At 41.4% G+C, this 19,909-nt stretch overlaps 2 protein-coding genes across 6 annotated transcripts in view; one reads left to right on the top strand and one right to left on the bottom strand.

Moving 5' to 3' along the window:
• The window catches only part of SPRED2 (sprouty related EVH1 domain containing 2), a 112,461-nt gene that overhangs the window by 36,988 nt on the left and 55,564 nt on the right, over positions 1-19,909 (bottom strand). The window contains exon 1 of one of the 2 annotated variants that reach the window (XM_060604388.3): positions 15,850-15,982. The exons of the other annotated variant lie outside the window; for it this stretch is intronic. Within the exon in view, the coding sequence (XP_060460371.1) occupies positions 15,850-15,866 (17 nt within the window). The 5' untranslated portion in view covers positions 15,867-15,982. Of the gene's footprint in view, positions 1-15,849; positions 15,983-19,909 lie in introns of those variants that run through there. 2 annotated transcript variants of the gene reach the window in all.
• LOC144615932 (uncharacterized) lies at positions 474-12,857 on the top strand. 4 transcript variants are annotated; one of them, XM_078444563.2, is made up of 5 exons: positions 577-835; positions 2,119-2,236; positions 5,168-5,301; positions 6,824-7,014; positions 7,654-10,217. In XM_078444563.2, the coding sequence occupies exons 2-5, from the start codon at positions 2,209-2,211 to the stop codon at positions 7,697-7,699; spliced, it is 399 nt and encodes a 132-aa protein (XP_078300689.1). In that variant the 5' UTR covers positions 577-835; positions 2,119-2,208; the 3' UTR covers positions 7,700-10,217. The 4 variants fall into 4 exon arrangements, with proteins under 4 accessions (XP_078300688.1, XP_078300689.1, XP_078300687.1 ...); XM_078444561.2 differs by having other exon boundaries at positions 580-835; positions 8,392-10,217; XM_078444564.2 differs by lacking the exon at positions 7,654-10,217 and adding an exon at positions 12,697-12,857 and having other exon boundaries at positions 581-835.

Genomic DNA, 19,909 nt, shown 5'->3' with positions numbered 1-19,909 from the left:
CTTGTCTGATGGGGTGTGTGTATGTTGGGAGCAAGGGAACAGAACGCCCAGCAGCCCATCTCCTCTGGCAACAACCCCATCAGCCAGCATTAACCGAGGCATCTGGCTATTTAAAACAAGGCAGGGAATAAAGTGTTGCACTAAAAGCTGTGAAGGATGTCTGGATAATCCAGCTGCATGGCCACTTGCCAACTGCTTCCTATCTGTGGTGTATTTATGTTACTCAGGCACTTCACCCCACCCAGAACAGAAATGACAGTGAACTCTACTACCACAAAGGTATAAAGGAGGAAGACTCCCTTCCCACCTTCCCCTCTCTCTTTCTGGAAAGAATCAAACAACATGTTTAAGCCATATGTTGGGTTTGTTTGGGGGAGGATGGAACAGGAAGGGCAAGGGCAGATTCGTTTTTTAATGTGCACAGAAAATAGTGGTGGTATGCTTAAGAATTTCAAAAAGTGCTATTATTGTCAAAAATAACACAATTTTAAGAAAATGCTTCTGCAAGCAGCAACCGCTAAACCAGTATAACTGATTAGGAACTGGTGAAGTTCCACACGTGGATCCAAACACCAACTGAATGGAATCCTAGTGTCTGACCTTGAGCTAAACTGCCCCCAAAGACTCAGTGTCCTTACATATGGGATTTGACTACCATTACCCAAACATTACCATATTCTTTCGGTGTATTATGAGTAAAAGTGGCTTTTATGAATTGAACTGGAGATCTGCCATTTAAATGTGGTTTCTTTAAGGAAAAAGCTTTGCATTCCCAACATATGGGCTTAGCTGTAAAAATAAGACTTGTCCTGTGATCACTCCATGTGCAAAAGAGGTAGGTGATATCCTACGGTAGGATGGGGAAGCAGGGTAAGAACAATTCCAAAACTAGATTTTTATGGGGGGGTGCTGATGCACAGCAAGCTTTAGATCTCCAGCTTTTGTGTTGTAAGCTCTCTCCAGATCCAAAGTGGACCCTGTGTGGACCTTGTTACAGAAGTAAACAAGGTAAACAAAGGAACTATAGGAAAGGGTGATGAGGCAGCATTCAGAGCCAGACAAGTCCAGCAGTGCCTTGACCTTCTCAGTAGCCAAAGAATCCTCTAGTGCAGCTTCAGATTCTCTCATTTGCAAAAAGCAGAGATGGGATGTCCTGAGGGTTAAAAGTAGTGCTAGAGGTCAAGTGCTTGATACAGACAAGTTTGGTAAGTTGTAGCCATCATCATTATTTTTGCTGAAAGCCTGACTTTGATTACAAAAAAAGGTCCTTTAAAGACCAGCTCCCCTGGCCACTAAGAGTGGGTTTCCAGACTGCCTGCCTTTTTCAGCTATCAGACAGCAGAGGAGCGGGCCGTCAGGCTCTTGACAACAGAAGAAAATCCAAAACGGACCATCAGCAATTATCAATGCAAATCAGATTTATAAAGACCTAGTATGAGCCTACATTTCAGGCACACCTGTAGCGGAAAATAATTCCATCTACCATCTGTGAATTGGCCCTGTGCTCCCACCCCTCCCCCACGCAGCTCCAGAGATGGAGACTGGAACTTTTATGTACCCCCCCCCCCCCCCACTTCCCGGCCCCCTCCTCACGGCCAGCCTTCATCTGATTACAGGGCTCCTATATCTCTCCATTATGCTAAACATTACAGCTAACTTCCTCCCTGCGCTCTTTTCCACCCTTTACTACTTCACCAGACCTTGAGAGGGATTAACCAAGATCCTAGCCTCTCAGGCTCCCTCTTCTACCTGGCACAACCACTGGCCGCCAGCTGAGCCAAATATAACACAAGTCCTCCAGGGGAGCCAGGCACACTCTTTACTGCATTTGTATCCTGCACCCCACTCCACCAGTCACCGTCGTGCCTACAGATTTACAAAGTCTGACTTCATTATTACATACGTATATCAAGTTTTGTATGTATGTAGAACACAGAGTGTATATGAAATATGTGTCTAGTCATTGAAAAAAAAAAAGAATCAACAAAGTATTTCAGAATCAAATGCGTTCAAAAGCCAGATATTGGTCCTATTCTATTTAAGCAGGTTTCGTGAGTGGCTCTTTCATGAAACATCAACTACTTAAGATTTTTTTTTTTTTTTTTTTTTTTTTTACAGGGGACTGGTCTCGTTTTATAAATGTGTATGTTCCAAAATTATTGGCAAGGAAGTTATACATAATGTAGGTTTGTGCTGGGTGGTAACAAGATGTTCAGCTCTGTTCCAGCCACTAAAGGTAGGACACTTGCTCTGCCCACTTACAGGTCTGCCTAAATGTGTACTGCTTGTACAGTTAGGCCATTATAGAAAACAGCGGTAAGAAAAGCCCACTGAAGAAGCTCAATCTGGCAGCAGCCAATTCTGGCAAAGGCACCAGCTCTCCTCTCAAATGCTGACGAGCAGGCACTATGAAGCATAGAAGGAATTTCCTGAACATCAAATGTTTGCTCATAAAGAGAGCCTTTTGGGTGATGGTGGTAGTAGGTACTCGTCTTAACAATGACTAGCGATAGTCTTCACCCAGGAACCAACAGACTGAAACCCAGGGGTCCTGTGGGAGACGGAGAGAGGGTGGGCGGGTGGGGGGTCTGGGTATGGGGCTGGGGATAGGTCTTCCTCCTTTACTAGGTGTGGGCTCAGAATCCTTGAGTGAAAATAGGAGAAAATGTTTTAGGAACCCCCAGTATAGTCTTGCATCATAAGGCAGTGAGTTCTGCTGTACACAAGGTCACTAGAGCCCTCCATGTCCAAGCCCTACCCTCACCCAGAGGGGGAGATGTGGGACACGTCCATTCTCATCCTCAGATGCCACGTATAAACCCAGCATCTTTGTTGTTTATGCTACCTAGCTACACTGAAGCATATAAATAGACCCACTCACCCACACACCGTTTTCTTCTGCACACAACACAAAGGGTAGCTTTTTCCACTATTGTGAAGGACACTGCCAGCAAGACTGGTATTTGAAATAGGAATGATTGCTACATTTGGTAGTATTTAAAAAATTATTTTTTAATGTTTATTTCTTTTTGAGACAGAGACAGAGTGCGAGTCAGGGCAGGGCAGAGAAAGAGGGAGGTACAGAATCTGAAGCAGGCCCAGGCTCTGAGCTGTCAGTACAGAGCCCGATGCAGGTCCAAACTCATGAACCATGAGATGTCATGACCTGAGCCGAAGTCAGCAGCTCAACTGACTGAGCCACCCAGGCGCCCCTTTTCTATTGGAATTTTATTTAAAAAAAAAAACAAGAAAAAACTCCTTTAGAAAAACTACCACAAACTCGTAGTTTATAAGCCAGTGATTCTAGGATTCAAAATAAATACCCATACGCTGTTTACCAAGGAGTGCTGATTTAGCCTGCTATGTGCCTCTATAGTGTCTTCCTTTAAGTTACAATTCACTGTAAATAGACACATCTTCTAATCTTAAGTACTGCTTTACACTTTCCGGCCATAAGAGCCAGAGCAGCACGTGCACTGAACATTCTGGCACATTCTCTCTCACATGGGGCCAAGGCACCTGCCCTGTGGATGTCCTCGGGAATGGACGTTCTGCAGGGCTGGCTCAAGTGGAGGGTACTGGGCAGTGTGCCATTCACCACTCTGCTCCCTCTTTCTTCGCTGCTGTGTCCTGTGACCCACAATAGCCAAGAAAAGGAAATGAAGCAAAGACAAAAAGGAACAAAGATCAGGACTGGAAGTTAAACTCATAAGCTTTACCGAGGCTTAAAGAGGCCTTTGAGGAAATAGTTGAGGAAATACCAGAGGCAATTAGGGATCCTCTGACGTCCTTGCAGCCTGGGAGCACTGACCTGGGAGCACTATTGACACTTCTAACGCGCCGGAGAAATCTATGGCTGGCCAAGGCAAGTCAGAGCTTCCGTGCCCCTACCTGGGTGATAGCTTCAATTCTAGGGGCAAGCCTTCATGGCCTGTGAACAGAAGGTGGCGGTGCCCATAGCAGTGTGTGGGCATGCTAGCCATTACTTTTGTGAGTCTCCTGCTCAGCAAGGTTTACAGAGTTATATTAAACTCACTCCACTGGACTGTGTGCAAAATGAAGTTTTTCATTTCACCTCTGACTTTTATCGCCTGTAGTCTGAACAAGCATAAATCTTCCACAGGAAAAGAGTGATTCCGCTGGATTCTACTTATACTCGCAGGGTTTTTTTTTTTTTTCCTACCGTAAAAATCTTTTGATTTTACTTATTTAACATATCAAATGTCTTAGGGATAGAATTGTAGTTTTTTAAAGAAAACAAAACTTTCCTTCCCAACATTTCAATTCAGCACTTAAATTCAGAAGCCACAAGAATGCTAAATATATACTATCCATGATGATGAGCTGTCTTACAGCTGGGGCACAATAAAGATAAGGCGTTGGGGCTGTTCTGCTAATATATAACCTCAAACCCTAACACGGAGCAGTTTTAAACCCGGATAATGAAGTGCTTGCTGAAGGAAATCTTAACTTCAGCACTCGAAAAGGCGATCTTAGAAGTCGTATCTAAGACAGATTTTTTTAAATGGCTCTTTGGCAACCCTCCCTGTGTCGATAGAACTTTCCTGAGCAAGTACCTCTTGGGGTGAGGAATGCACGTAACTAGAAGAAAGGGCCCAATGAGGTCAAGCTTGAAGCAATGGGGCAGGACAGGCTTGGTAGTTTATTGTGGGGCGGGTGCATAATCAGTGAAGAAAGGAATCATTTTTCTTAAAATTTGAAAACTATTTGCTCTAATCCCTACTAATAGCAGAAATCCTAATTTCTCTACCCTAGGGGAAATTAGGGAACTGGAGACTCCTGGGCATGAGCCCTTAAGTCCTAGGGTGGGTTTCCTGGTCAACCAATTGGGACCTCTGTATCCTTATATGTCAAGTATCTATACAGTGGGTAATTAATTACCTTAATAGCAGGCTGTGGAATACACTTTAAATTATTTGAGTTTTAAAACACTGGTTTTAGGACATTAAACAACAACAAAAGTAAATATAATTTTAAATAAAAAACTATAATTCCATGGAATTCAACAAAATCAAAACCATCTTTTTTTTTTTTTTTGAAAAGATTTCTTCTGTAAAACTTAGCATCAAATGATTCTCTGCCCTGTCACAAGTGAAGATTATACTAGCACAGGGGGATAACTCACATTGAGACTCTTGTTTTCCAGGCATATCAATACCAGACAAGGCTTCCAAACCCAACTGGACATGTCACCAGTCGGCCTCTTCTCCTCAACCTGTGCACCTAGGAATCTCATCCACTGTACCCAGTTACCGAAGTAACAAGATAACACGTACATGGGTATGTGTGTGTTCTATTTCAACATTAATTCTATCACACATCATGCACAGGTTCTTAAACGGTTAAGTTAACGTGGGAATTTCAGGGTCAGACAAAACATTTTAGCCAATTACGGTAAGATTTTAACACAACAGTTCACCTAATGTTCTGGACATCTATTGAAGATTTCGCAGTTTTTGTCAAAAATCACCCGAGAAGGACAACTCTTGGACGTGGGTAAATTACTTAAAGAAAATTTATTCAACCCAAAATAGAATGAATCTACTTCTTACAGACTGGAAGTTTCTATACTGAAGGGCTGAATTTCTGGGTGATCACCCAGTGTGAAACGGGGGTGAGGGAGGCCTGGGAGGCGAGAGGCCCAAGTCTGAATCTAGGTTTATGATTTTACTTTTATTGTCGGCTGCTTTGCTGAGCCCGGAGTTCAGTGGAGTTCATAATTAATCAAGATCAAAGGATTGCCAGCTTAAAACAAACAAAACAACCCACCCCTGAAGAATCCTTTCTTCTTCTCCTACTTTTTAGTCTGAAAGCAAGAATTTTCTTTGAATTTCCCTCTGTTTTACACACCCTTCCGAAAGTGGTATTTACAATCCACATTTAAACCCCCAAAGGCCAGCTAATGGAAATGTTCGATTACTACAGAAAATGAACTCTCACCACATGAAAGTACACACGTAATAGAAAAACTGGCACTTCAAAACACAAATGGCAGAGGGAGTTGTTTAAAGTTAATAATCTCCAATTCAGGTCTTTAAATTGCAGCCCTTGAACTTCCAAGTCCGACTTTCTCAGAATATCTTTGGTTGCTTTCTCACTGAATTGGAGAAAAGAAAGGAAGAGTGGACCTAATGATCGGCATGCTGAAATGTTTAGGGAGAAATGCAGTAGTATCTGCAACCAGTCGGAAATACATTAAAAAAATAACACGGAGTCTTGGATGGAGGGATGGACAGATACATACATGTGTGACAGAGCAAGAGCAGTAACATGCTAGTTGCAGACAGGATATAGTGAGTGTTGGTACACTTGTTTCAACTTTTCTCAACAACTGAAAACTTTCATAAAGATGATGAGAGAGAACATTCATAATGCTCTACTATTCTAAATGGCGATCAACACTAAATCAGAAGTTGCTGATAATGGTACTAAAGTCAGGTTACCCCTCCTCACGCAGTCCAGTTCACACTTCCCACTTTTTACTTGCCACTCCCCACCCCGCCCGCCCTAAAACAAACCCCGTGCTGAAAAGGTCAGGAAATTACTTTACCAAACTATGTTTGTTGCTACCAGTTCTAAATCTACAAAATCCTCTATGAGCCAGTCCTTAATAAAACCTGCTCTCACACAAAAGAAGGTGATAATTTAGCCCACAAGGAGGAAAGGAAGTCAGCATGTGGAGCTAACAATATGCTGGCTAGATTTTAAGAGCCTCCCTGCTTCTGTCCCCGACAGATCTATTGGACAAGGATGCCCTTTCAGGCGGCAAGAATTACCAATTCATTTATTCCCTTTCTTCTAGGATTCTGCCACCTGCTTCGACAGAGATGAAGAGCTTAACACACAAAGAAAGAAAGAAACAAAGTACACGCAAGGCATCTGTTCTCCCCGAAGAATTCTGGATATCTTCCTTTCCCAGGTAGAGCCCAGGGTACAGGTGGGCCTACAGGTGGAGTTTAGGTCTTCAATCAGGATTAGCAAAGAGCCACACAAGTAAGTTAGAGATACACTTTTTTAAGCTAGAAAAAAAAAATAATCACAGAAACCATCTACTAGACCCCTCACTTAGAAAAATTGTAATTCAGACAGGAGAAGGGACTTGTTCAAGGTCACTGGCATTGGGAACAAATACAGGACTAAGATCTCATCTCTGTAAACAGCCCCTTCCCCCACTTTTTAAAGAGAGGTTCTATGTTGTGGCAAAGATTTCTCACATCTAACTTAGGTGATCTAGAGGATATAAGTTATTCTCATAGGTCTCTTCAAGCTTAATGTATAGGCAACTGATTGTTGGAGAACTAGAGGAGGTATCGCTAATAACACAGCCACATGAAAAAAATGGCACCGCTGGGGAGTGGGGCTTGGAAGTCCTCCTTGGCTTGGCAACACTTCCCAGCAGCAGAAGCAATCTTCATTTTCAAATGGCCAGTCTAGCTAGTTTCCTAGGTCAACAGACATGACGTCTACTGCACATCTTCTTCTCCTTTTTGGGTGAGACACCCCAGACTCTAAAATCTGAGAGTGAGCCTCGGTTTCTTCATATGTAAAATGAGGGTAAGGGTCCAATGACCTTTGAGGTCCCTTTTCAACTTCGGCCCCCGTTTTAACTTTTGTGGTTGTTTCTTTTTAAAGGGCCTTAAAGTCCTTCAGCTCTGCCAGAGGGCTTAAGCAAACTTAAGCCACCCAAATATTCTACAAAAGCAGATCAGAAATCATGCAGCAGTAAAATGCAACCGAAAATATATTTTGATTTGGGGGAGAAAAAAACCCCTCCAACTACAAAGACCTGAAACCACAACAAACTAACAGATACGTTCTCTCGGTACAAGTATTATTATACAATTATAAGGTTCCCAGGAGCAAAATGGGTCTATCAAAGTATTTCTAAAAAACATGAAAATGATGAAAATTGTTTCAAGAAGTTTAGTAAGACCTTTGAATAACATAGGCACGATGCAGCCATCTAGCTGGGTTTACGCATCCACAAACATGAGATTCCCTTTAGCCACATGGAAGAAAATCCCCAAGACATATTTATAGACCAAATGCAGGCAAAGAGAAGAGGGATGTACTCCCTTTCTCCCAAATAGTTCATCCTCTATGTTTTATCAACTGACTCAAGACAGATGTTCCAGTACCAAATCTTCATTACCTTCAGAGAGAAAGGGAAAAAAGGTTAGGAAAAGGTAATGAATCAACTGCCTAACTTAAAAATGGGGAGAGATATTTATTACAGACTTTTGATAAAGCAACTCTGTGCACTTCAAGCTTCATGTTTGGTCCAGGCTCCTTCGAGGTCACAAATGAGTTCTGATCTAAAAATTTTCTTGTAAATCAGTTTTTTGAAACTGGAATGTACTTTTCCCATAGGAAAAACCAAAACCGGTTGAGCACCAGGATTTCCAATCTAGTCCGTGACAGCCTCATCAATTCCTAAAATACCTGAATCATAGTTATATTCCCAAATGGTTTTGATTGCCTCCTAAGAGTGTCTTTAAATAGAAGCTTCATTCCCAGGGCACATGGGTGGCACAATCAGTTAACCATCGGACTCCTGATCTCGACTCAAGTCATAATCTCAAGGTTCGTAAGCTCAAGCCCCGTATCCGGCTCTGCGCTGATGGTGCAGAGCCTGCTTGGGATTCTGTCTCTCCTCTCTGACATTCCCCCACTTGTGATCTCTCTCTCTCTCTCAAAATAAATAAATAAACTTAAAAGAATAAAAAGAAAAAGAAAAAACGAAGCCTCATTCCCGACCTTCAGTGGGACTGGCCAGTTCTATTTAGTTCTGGAGCTAAAAGGGTTCCTGTCTGGGTATGGGCTAGGGGAGAAAGGGTAAGCAAGGAGGAACCCCCAAACTTCTGATTTAGGCTTCATCAGGGACCCCTGGAATTTGGCACCACTGGACCCTGACCAGCCCTAAAAAGGGCCAACTTGATGATCGTCTGCTAATAACATTGAGAAATCTTTCACTTAAGCAAGCAAGCACACAAACCAAAAGGAAAGCACTTAAGTTAACCAAGCTCCTAATGACTGGTTTAAATGCAAATATAACAAGCGTATCAGTATCAACACTATAGTTTAGGAATTCCAAATTAGGTGTTACTGGGGAAACCGCTCTTTCCTTCCATGGTGGCAGCGACTGTTGCTGAACAATCAGAAGGGCGGGGACAAAGCAAGTTTCAGGCTCACAGGATGATCATGCAGCATTAGATTCTTGACTAGTTCTTCACCACAACAGAGACAGGATTTGACCTATGAAGGCAATTTCCTTCCGAGTTATTACAAAACAGCTGTCCACTCAGTACATGTGCTTCTATTAAGTTACTCTCCTGCCATAAAAGAACGGGGCAAAAAAGGAGAATGCCAACACCAACTAGCTGCCAAGCTTGCTCACAGTTTAACCAAGTATTCTTAAAATATTATTTCATTTATGGGAGAATATTCTAGTTTCATTTCAAAAAGAACTTCCAGGGAACACTAGAGCTGTCCCCACATGACAAAGTCTACCAGCTTGTGGAAGGACTAGAAACTTTTATTACAAGACTCACAATCTTCACAGATAACTGAGACCTTTGGAGGCTAAGCTGTTGAACCGGGCTTCCCTGACCATCACCAACATGCATATTCCACGGAGCCCAACCAGGTGGTAGGTCATGCATTCAGTGGTGGCTGAAGACTACTGCCTGAGGCAGGGCAACCAAGTGGACACGGCCAACCACCCAGAAAGCTTTACTGACAAAGTGGCGGTCTGTAGGGCCAAGCTGATGTAATTACGCTACCTTGAAGTCATGCTGTCACTCTTGGCTGCCATTTAATATCGGAAGAAAGAATAAAAGGGCCCCTGTCTTAATGTCATTCAAGAGGAACTACTCACAGCTCGTTTCATTCACCAGTGTGCTTCAGCAACCTCCTAGGACTAAGCTCATCTCTAGGAAAGTCACGATCCCCAAAGGCACTGCACATACACCATCCCAGACCAAAAATTGCTACCTACCCAACGATTTCCTACAGCGAGTAACTTGGCATATGGAAGCTCTTGTGTAAACTGAAAAGGCTGGATAAACATAAGGTGACATGACACAATGGCACTTTTTCTTGTGTGTTTGCATATACAGGATTAACTAACACTGAAAGTCAATTCTTTTCTCAAAAGGTAATTAATTTCACACCTATGTTCACTGCAGCATTATTCACAACAGCCAAGAGGCAGAAATAACCTAAATGTCCATCAAGGGATGAATGGATAAAAAAATGCAGTATATATACATAAATTATTTTTCAGATTAAAAAAAAGAAATCTTGCCATTTGCTACAACATGGTTGAACCATGAGGGCATTATACTAAGGGAAATCAAGCCAGTCACAAAAATATAAATACTGTCTGATTCCACTTTCTAAAGTAGTCAAACTCATAGAAACAGAAAGTAGAATGGGGACTGTCGAGGTCTAGGATAAGGGAGGAATGGGGAGTCGTTTAATGGGTGTAGTTTCAGTTTTGCAGGATGAGAAAGTTCTGGAGATTGGTTGCGCAACAAAGTGCATAATTAATACAAATGTACCGTATACTAAAAATGGCTAAAATGGTCAGTTTTATTTATTTGGCCTTTAAAAACATTATTTATTTATTTATTTGGCCATTTGAAAAAAAAAAAAAGACAACTAATTTGAGAAACAAAAAGGGGACACTGGAAATAAGTATACTCAGGAAGGACCCCAAATGCAGGAATTTGGGGCTTTGGCTGAGGAACATTTCTGTAGTCCTTAAGAAGTAAGGACTTAAGAAGTAAGTCCTTAAGAAGTAAGGACATTAACACTTAAAAATAAAAACAAAACAGGGGCGCCTGGCTGGCTCAGTCAGTGGAGCATGCGACTCTTGCTCTCGGGGTTGTAAATTCAAGCCCCCCATTGGGTGTAGAGATTACTTAAAAATCTTTAAAACAAAACAAACAACCCACAAACTCCCCCCTAATTATCAAGACAGCATATGTCCATTGTGCAAACTATATACATCGCTAAAGACCTTCTCAAGGTAACTATAAAAGGAAAATCTTATGCCTCAAATATAAATGTAAATGTGGCCTATGCTTTTTTCTTTTGTATACAAGACAAATCACATATATGAAAAACACAAACCTTTCCTAATTGGTTTCACTGATAAAAATGGCTTTTCTTACAAAATCACATCAAAGAACAGGAGAAAGTTAAATGTAATAGACTTTCCCCTAATTGTTAGCTCTAACAAACTCCCCTCATCCTTGCCCAATTAGATTTGAATAGAATGCGTATCATGTTTACAACAGAAGTGACAGAATCCCCCCAAAATATTTTATATGGTGAGTCCCTTTTCCTCTGTTCAAAACCTTAACCTCTGTTTCAAAGATTACTAAAACACACACACACACACACACACACACACACACACACACACACAATCACAAAGATTCTCTAGTGGTTCCATTTCTTCAACATGGGGGTTAGTGATGTTTTTTAATATTTCTCAAAACAGAAAAAAGGGGCTGTTTTATTTTTCTTTGGAACAAGTTCCTGCCAGATTTTGCACATTGCAGCTCTTTGGCGATGTGATGAGAACACACGCCCACCCACAGCCACAAATTCTGCTCTTCACCCTTCCCAAGCAGCCCTTATGACACATGCTGTCTGCGCTCTGTTTCATGGAATTCAAGAGGCCCAGTCAAACAGCAGGCCTCATGGGGCAATGGCAAGGGCAGGCAACCCATCTCTTTCATTGGATGGGTACAAGTAACATGTGTTTAAAAGAAAACCACAAAAAAGCCAAACCCAGCTTGGACACCTCCAATCTGAAAAATCTTTGCATCTGCATGACTTAATAATACTGAAAGCCGAAAGTCATCTCTTGGGTTGAAATCTGGACAGAGAAAGCTGGATTGCTGCAACTCTGGGCATGCTGAGCTCTAAATGAAGGCAATGTAGCTAACTCCCCGTGCTGCTCTCAGAGTGCACAGCAAGGAAGGTAGAGTTGTTGTCACGTAAGCCAAAAGCTCTTTCAGGAAAGGCTGAAGTGCCAGCCTGGTCTCAAGCATCTGCTTTCTCTATGGAGATCATTAATTACAAAGAAATGCTGGTGATTAAGAATCCAGCTGGGAATGGGCATGGCTTCTGTACTGCCCCACAGTACCCGAAAGACAACCTGGGCACAGATGTCAATGCAAACGAGCTGTCAGCAAACATACTTGGAAGAATGCTCAGGACTAATGAAAGTTGATGCTGATTTGCTAACAGAGTGTTCATTCACTCCATTTATGTGTCCTTAAGAGTGGGGTTTATGTCCTACGAAGGCTGGTCCTTGCGTGTCTCTGGCTTTTCTGAGATACAACAGGAAAGTTGTTATTTCTAGATAATGACACGAGATTTATCTACAAGTGCTAGTAATCCCACCCACTACGTAGGCAGATTGACCATAAACCCCGGATGTGGGGAGGGCAGTTTAACAGATCAGTGGGAAATGGACACCAGGCAATGGACAGGTTCAGCTCTCCCCCCGGGGGCCATAGTTATTGCCACTCATCCATAAATCATCCACTTGTACAGCAAGAAAAGATCATAAACTCACTCAACAGGTCTCTTGAAATACAAGTATTTTTAAATGTTGATAGATAATCTACAGTGATTTTATTTTATTTTATTTTTTAGTATTCTCTATACCCAACATGGGACTTGAACTCACCTAGATCAAGAGTCCCATGCTCTTCTGAGTGAACCAGCCAGCCGCCCCAACCTATAGTGATTTTATTTAAAATAAATAGTGATTTATTTAAAATAAATCTGTTTTTATTAAACGGTCACTGAATTCATTATAGTTTTGAGTCATTAAATATAATTTTAATAGATGCTAAACAGGGAGGGGTCTCCAACTCTCAAAGACAGGGAAAAACGGTCCTTGATGTTTTCTAACCTGTTCTAATACAATATCCTGAACGCTCTAAGCTTTGAGGATTCAAATGCGCTCCCTGACTGCCATTCCTCTCAAGGAAGAAAGCAAAAAAATAAGTAAATAAATAAGTCATTTGTCTGAGGTTGTCACTCTATTTGGCTCAAAAAAGAAGGCCACCAAAACTATCGAATGAATTTTTTTATTAGGGCAGCTCTTTCTCGATACCCATCCAAGAAGAGTTAGATTTTGAAAGACCAAAAGGGAATAGCTAAAAGTTGCTTCTACATGGAGCAATTAATGGCTCCAGATTATAGACTCCAGTAGATGTATGAATAAAAGAAAGCCCAAGAGGAATCTATTGCCAGTAATGATGAATCCCCACTGAAGAGGGAATGAAATCAAGGACAGGGCTGGGCCCAGATGACAGGCATTTTTTTTCATTTAACACCACCCAGCACATAGCTCTGAAATAGGCAGCATCTCACTCAGTACCTACTGATCACTTCCAAGTTGAATGACAGGAGATCCTTGGTACTGGCCATGGCTCTGGATTCCTTTTCTTTTTTAAAAAAAAAAAAAAAATTTTTTTTAACGTTTTTTTATTTATTTTTTGAGACAGGGAGAGACAGAGCATGAACAGGGGAGGGTCAGAGAGAGGGAGACACAGAATCTGAAACAGGCTCCGGGCTCTGACTTGTCAGCACAGAGCCCAAAGCGGGGCTTGAACTCACGGACCGTGAGATCATGACCTGAGCCGAAGTCGGCTGCGTAACCGACTGAGCCACCCTGGATTCCTTTTCCCTCAAAAGGCAAAGAAGGAATCTAAAGACGGCTCATGGTGCCTAGCAGCACAGGGGCCTCTGGGAGCAGTGGCCATATCCCTAGGGGGGATTGTCGTTGCTGAATCAGTCATCAAGATGCCCTGAACAAAAGTCATGCTGCCCTAAAATTATTTGGAAAGGACCTGGGTGAGTCTCAACTACACAAATCACAGGGAAAGCAAGACATTTTCACTGAAAATGCCATACATCAAGAACTTTAGATGAAATGTTTTTATATGCCTGCCTGGAACCATTTTCTGTAGCACTTAAGGGGAAAAAATGATATAATGGAACCTAAGATTTCAGGGAAATCAGAGCAAACGACCTATGCTGCCTTTAATTCATATTTTGAAATCACAGTATTCTTCTGATGACTTTTGACAAAATGAAACTTGAACTGATGGCACCCAGCAAAGCAGCATGAGGGGACATCATCTACTAGAAGATCACAAAATTCAGGTTTTAGTTCAGGCTAACATTTTCAAAGTAGTTTTTCTCCTAAAACTTAAAAAAAAAAAAAAACAAAACAGTTAATGAGAAGGAATAAAAAGAAGGTTTACTTTGAAACTGAAGTATTTTTTTAATACCACCAAATGCTATTATTAAATATGCGCTATATATGCATGTATACACATACACATATAAAAATAAGCACTACAGATGTGGGCAGGAAAATTCTTAGCAAAACCCCCACATATTTCAAATACTGTTCCTCTTCATTATTGTCCTCTACCATAATTAGCATGTTACAGCATAACAGGTGGCTTTCATTTATAGAATGCAAAATTAATGAAATTTGGAGATGGTCCTGTCTCCAAAAACAAACTGGCCATCCTAAAAAAAAAAAAAAGGGCACCTCTTAATCTACAGAACAGAAACAAACAAACTCCCTTCAGGCTGGCTTTCCATATTATCTGCATTTCTGAATGTATTTAAATAGGCCAAATTAATACATTTACGGACAGTTTAGAATACATGTACCTCAAGGAACAGAAGTCATTATTATGGCTTTACAAGAAAGGGGAAGAGAGACAAAGACTGCCTACTTTTCCAGCTCGGTAAGCCTTGATCTGTTTAATGCTCTCTCTGAGTGATAACAGAAATTACCCCATAGACAAGGCTGCTCCACAAATACTAAACCTTAGGCAAATTTGTGCACAGTTGTGTTTTAAGTCCCGACCCAGCCATTCTGGACAGACCCACCAGAAAAGCAGAAATAGCACTACTATAAACTAACTATATCATCTGTCCCTAACAAGTAGGACACAAAAAGTATTTTTTAAAAATATGAGGAGACACTGAATGGACTGTCAACACACAGAGGAATGTTTAATATACTCAAATAAACAAGATCTGTGCCTTAACGAGTCGGGCATGGTTTAAATTTAGTGAGTGAAGAAAGAGAGAAGGTCAGACAGGCAACACAGCTTCCCAATTATGCAGAACAATCCTTCAGATCATGTGAAAGCTATAATTAAATGTTGTTATCAAACCCCCACTACCCTTTCTCCCACCTAGTAAAGTTAATGCATGAATTCAGTATGAGCAAATTATGATTTGCAAAAATTAGACATATTCCCTCTGTAGGGGGAATAAAGCTTTCTTGCATTAAGTCATGTATCTTGGGGGTAAGAAAAAGCATAGTACTGAAAATAAATCCAACATAATAGACACAATAGTTACTATTAGACCACATCCTTTAGCTCACCTTTGCTTTTTCTTTCCTTTTTAAAATTTATTTATTAAAGTTGTAAACCACCCACCCAAAAGGTGTATCACCTCTGTAAGCCGTTTCCTGGGCAGCATCTTTTAAACTCAGGGCTGAGTTTCTCTGAATATCTAAGGAGAAATTTGTTTTCAGAGAGGGAGATGAGTGGACAAGACCTCTGTGTCCATCCAAAGACCAGTGGTAACGTCTCTGTCTTTGCATGTGAATACACACACACACACACACACACACACACACACACACACCCTTCAGTTCCTTCCAATTAGAATAATTTTCCCCCTTAAAAAATGTCAAATTATCGGAAAGGTTAGGCAGAAGAGAACAAGGAGAAAATAAAGTTCATGTAAACAGTAAGCACATACCTGCCGGGTGATGCCATTTCCTCTACATTGTAGAGCCCAAGTGCTGGATATTAGCATTATTGCTACTATAAAGCTTCCGATAAAAATGGATTGTCTCTTGCGGACCTGAGAACCAGCTGGCTGCCTGAAAAGTGGTTTCCCCCATATATGATTCAGTCTCCTTGACAAATATACTGCATCGTACTGGATGAGTCATCCGAGGGTTAGTCCGCATTTTATAGGCCTGTTGTGTCATTACTCACATTCAACATCCTGCTTCTCAAAAGTGGAAGCTGGAAGCCTGACAGCTGACAGATGCTTTTTCCAATTAAAATATTGTTTAAAAAAATTCCTGTAAGTTATGATTATCAATCATTGATGATACTGTGAAATGCCCAGGAAGCAAATGGCACAGCTCAATACCTGCGATTACAGACGTAGAACCACAAGTGCAAATTGCTTACCCGCCCCATCTCCAATCCAAATAATTTTGTTCACAGGTAAGAGCAAGGATCCCCTTCTTTTAAGATATCCATAAATTAGTATTGGCATGGACTCTGTTGATTCTCACGTTGCAAGGTGACCTAGTCGCAGGAGCTCTATAAAAACTAGATCTCAAAATTTTGGTCCTGGTTAATTTTGCCAAGTGGGGACAATGGCATTGGATTTATGAAATGTCTACTTCTTAGAGAAAACATGGTAGGGATGAAATGATGTGATATCTGGGATTTGTTATGAGTATTTTAGCCAAAAAGGGGAGGGTAATGAAATGTGATAAAATCTTGATCATTGCTGCATCTGTAGTAAGTAATATAGGGACTGACTTTATTATTCTCTGTTCTTTTGAGTATCTAAAAACTTTCGTCATAAAACGTTTTAACAACTAAAGAAAAAATTTTTTCTCTCCCTATGGTCTAATGTGTATCCAGACAAGGCACTTTTCCAGTTAGGTGTGAACATACTATATGTGTGAATGGTGCCCATTCACACAGTGCAACCAGTGACCATGGGCGTGGGAGCTTCCAGGTTGAAGGTAGTACACGCGAGTCCAAAGGCCACTGTAAGGGCTGCATCCACCCGCTGAACAAATGCCTGGTGCTCTCTCCTCCCAAGACTATCTGGTGGTGTTCCTTATGCTTCCTTTGGGGACACAAGCTCCAGCCTCATTCGTGAGCTCGGTGTTGACACTGAGGTGACTACTTCGAGCCTCCTTATATGGTTTTGGAAATACTCCATGAGAGGTTACATTACATCACATCCACAGTCCCCTTACACCAACACATCTCTTTGTAAGGTAGCAGTGTTCGCTTGACTCACTTTATGTGCAAACTGGGCTATACTTAAACCATCTGAAGGAGGAAGACAGCTTTGATTTCATGGCTGGAAAAAAAACCAGATATGGAAGCACCAATGTATGCTAAATAAAAGCACTACTGAAACTAGATGTCATTTAAGAAATCGTCCTTGTTGATATGTTATGAAAGTGTGACAAGTCGCCACAGGACACTTAAAATATAGAGGTCCTATGAAACCCTAGGACCTCTTGACTCCTCCCTTTAGTTCTGAAACTAAAGGACAGGAGAGTGTCTGGTCCAGGCTTCCATCTCAGCTAACGGCCAAGGCCAGTCCTCAAAGAACACTGCCCAAGTGGACTAAAAACACGCAGCAAATGGTTGTGATGGTCCCCATACACATCAAGTGACAACCTCACAAATCCGAACTGTGTGTGGGTCTGAACTGAAGCCTAAGGAATATCAAACTGTTCCCTTGCAATTTAATGAAAACCTTTCACACACTGGCAAAGCGGGATTTGCCTTCATGTAACAGGTAGAAATGGGGGGGGATTAAGCTTCTAGCCTAATTTGAGTTTCTGTAAGTATTTTCAAGAAATGAATGTATAGTTCATTAAAGAACTTGTAACTGAAATTTAACTAAAAACACAAAAGTAATGGCAATAATAATGTGTACATGTACACACACACACACACACACACACACACACAGAATGAGAAAATACCAATTACGGTAAAATGTTAACAAATGGGGAATTGGATTAGGAGAGTCCGTCATACTACTCTTACAACTCTTCTGTGAGGATGAAATACTTCAAAATAAAGTCAAACACATACACAAAAAGAAAGAGAATATATGACCCCTGTTTAAAAAAAATCTTGGACTGTAAAGGAAATTTACCAAAATGTAATAAACATTAGGAAATGCCTCTGGGTTAAGATTTCTCAAAGGGTGTTCCTTGTAAACAATTTTATAAGAGGATCCAAAAACAAAAGAAAACAACCAAACAAACATTTTGAGAACACTACATACTATATCCTCGAGAATACTGTTTGTTTAGTCTTGCATTTCATAACTTATTTGACCACAGGAACCCCTTCCCCCATTACCATCCCTTTAACCTGAAGAAAGCACTTTGGGAAACACTGCTGTAGGTGATGGGATATAGGATATTGGATATGGGATACGGGATTCCCTCCCACCTCCCAATCTTCTTACTCTAAGCTTTCTTCAGAACACACCTTACTTATTATAACAACAAAAGACATCCCAACTTGGTTTCTGCCATCTTTTTTTTTTAAGTTTATTTATTTATTTTGAGAGACAGACAGAGAGAGAGAGAGAGAGAGAGAGAGAGAGAGAGCGAGCACACAGTGTGAGCCAGAAAGGGGCAAAGAGAGAGGAAGAGAGAAAATCCCAAGCAGATTCTGCACTGTCAAGAGTGGGGGCTGATGCAGGGCTCCAACTCAGGAACCCAGGAAGTGAGATTATGACCCGGCCTGAAACCAAGAGTACGACTAAGCCACCCAGGTGCCCCGCTTTCTGCCATCTTTAATGAACATTTCTATTTGGTTAACTTGCACGTAAATGACCATCACCAGTCAGAAACAACTTGCAGGATGCGATATCCAGTCTCCCCTGACCACATTAGCTCGGCATACCTCCACTGGTAACCGAGGAGCCTGCCCCCATGTGTACAGCGGGCTGACAGCTCATGTCAGTGTTGGCGTTAAGAGGCAAATGGTCCCAGGTGAGGCCGTCCCAAGGGGCAGTAGCTTGCTCCAGGCCCAGCTCCATCTCTACATTTTCAGAGCACTAGATCTTGGAACCTCAAAACCAGTGTGGATGCCACTGGCGTGAGATCCCCAGGCCTACTCATCTCCCATGACCCTTGGGTATTACAAAGCAAAACTAGCCAGGAAGCATAGCAGAACTTGCCTTCCAATTCATTATAACTTGTTAATGGACTCCTTTAAAATTTTTGCCATGTATTAATTTATACAAGAGTTTTTAGCAATAATCTGTTTGCATGTTTTGGGCTTTTAGGGGAAGATGGGGAGAAGCCAAAGTCCAAATACTGGCTAATGGCAAGATCTAAAGGCAAATATGGATATCATGATGTTATCTAAGGCTGTCCTGTGCAGTGGTAAAAGAGCATGAAACTGGAGTCAAGCTAACTTAGTTCAAAATCCAGCCTGGCCCTTACTTATGTTATTTACCTTCTCTAAGCCTCTGCACTTATTTGTCGGTAAAATGGGTATAATATTATTAATGACTTCACAGAATTGTTCTGAATGGGATAAATGTGATCACTCACAACAAGTACTTAGCATAAGTCCTGGCCACATACAGAGTACTCATTAATTTATGCAAACAACAATGATGAGGATGTTTGTAAGTTTTATAATTTAGACTGGCAAGAGTGGGCAAATTATGACCAGCCACCACACTGGTCTGTTTACGTATTGTCTATGGCTGCTTTACAGCCACAAAGGCACAGCTCAACAGTTTTGACAGAAACCTCATGGTCCCCAAGGCCAAAAATATTTACTAACTAGACCTTCAAAGAAATTTGCCAACCTTGGTGATCAACAGTTGAGTGGATAAAGAAATCACTGGGTTTTTCCCTATAGAAGTTTTGGTCACTGGTCCTTTATTGTTTAATATGTCTCAATTTAGAAACCAGACACACAAGCGTATTTAGGGTGATTTGGTCCACATGAGCTGAGCTCATGCTCTCTCCTTGCACTGGAAAACACATACCACAGTGTTCTGTCTCGTGTTTGGA

The sequence above is a fragment of the Panthera onca genome, chromosome A3 (assembly GCF_046562875.1).
Source record: "Panthera onca isolate mPanOnc1 chromosome A3, mPanOnc1 haplotype 2, whole genome shotgun sequence".
Taxonomy (NCBI): Eukaryota; Metazoa; Chordata; class Mammalia; order Carnivora; family Felidae; genus Panthera; species Panthera onca.
Note: the sequence above shows the minus strand (reverse complement) of the source record. Positions and strands in the feature narration are given on the sequence as shown.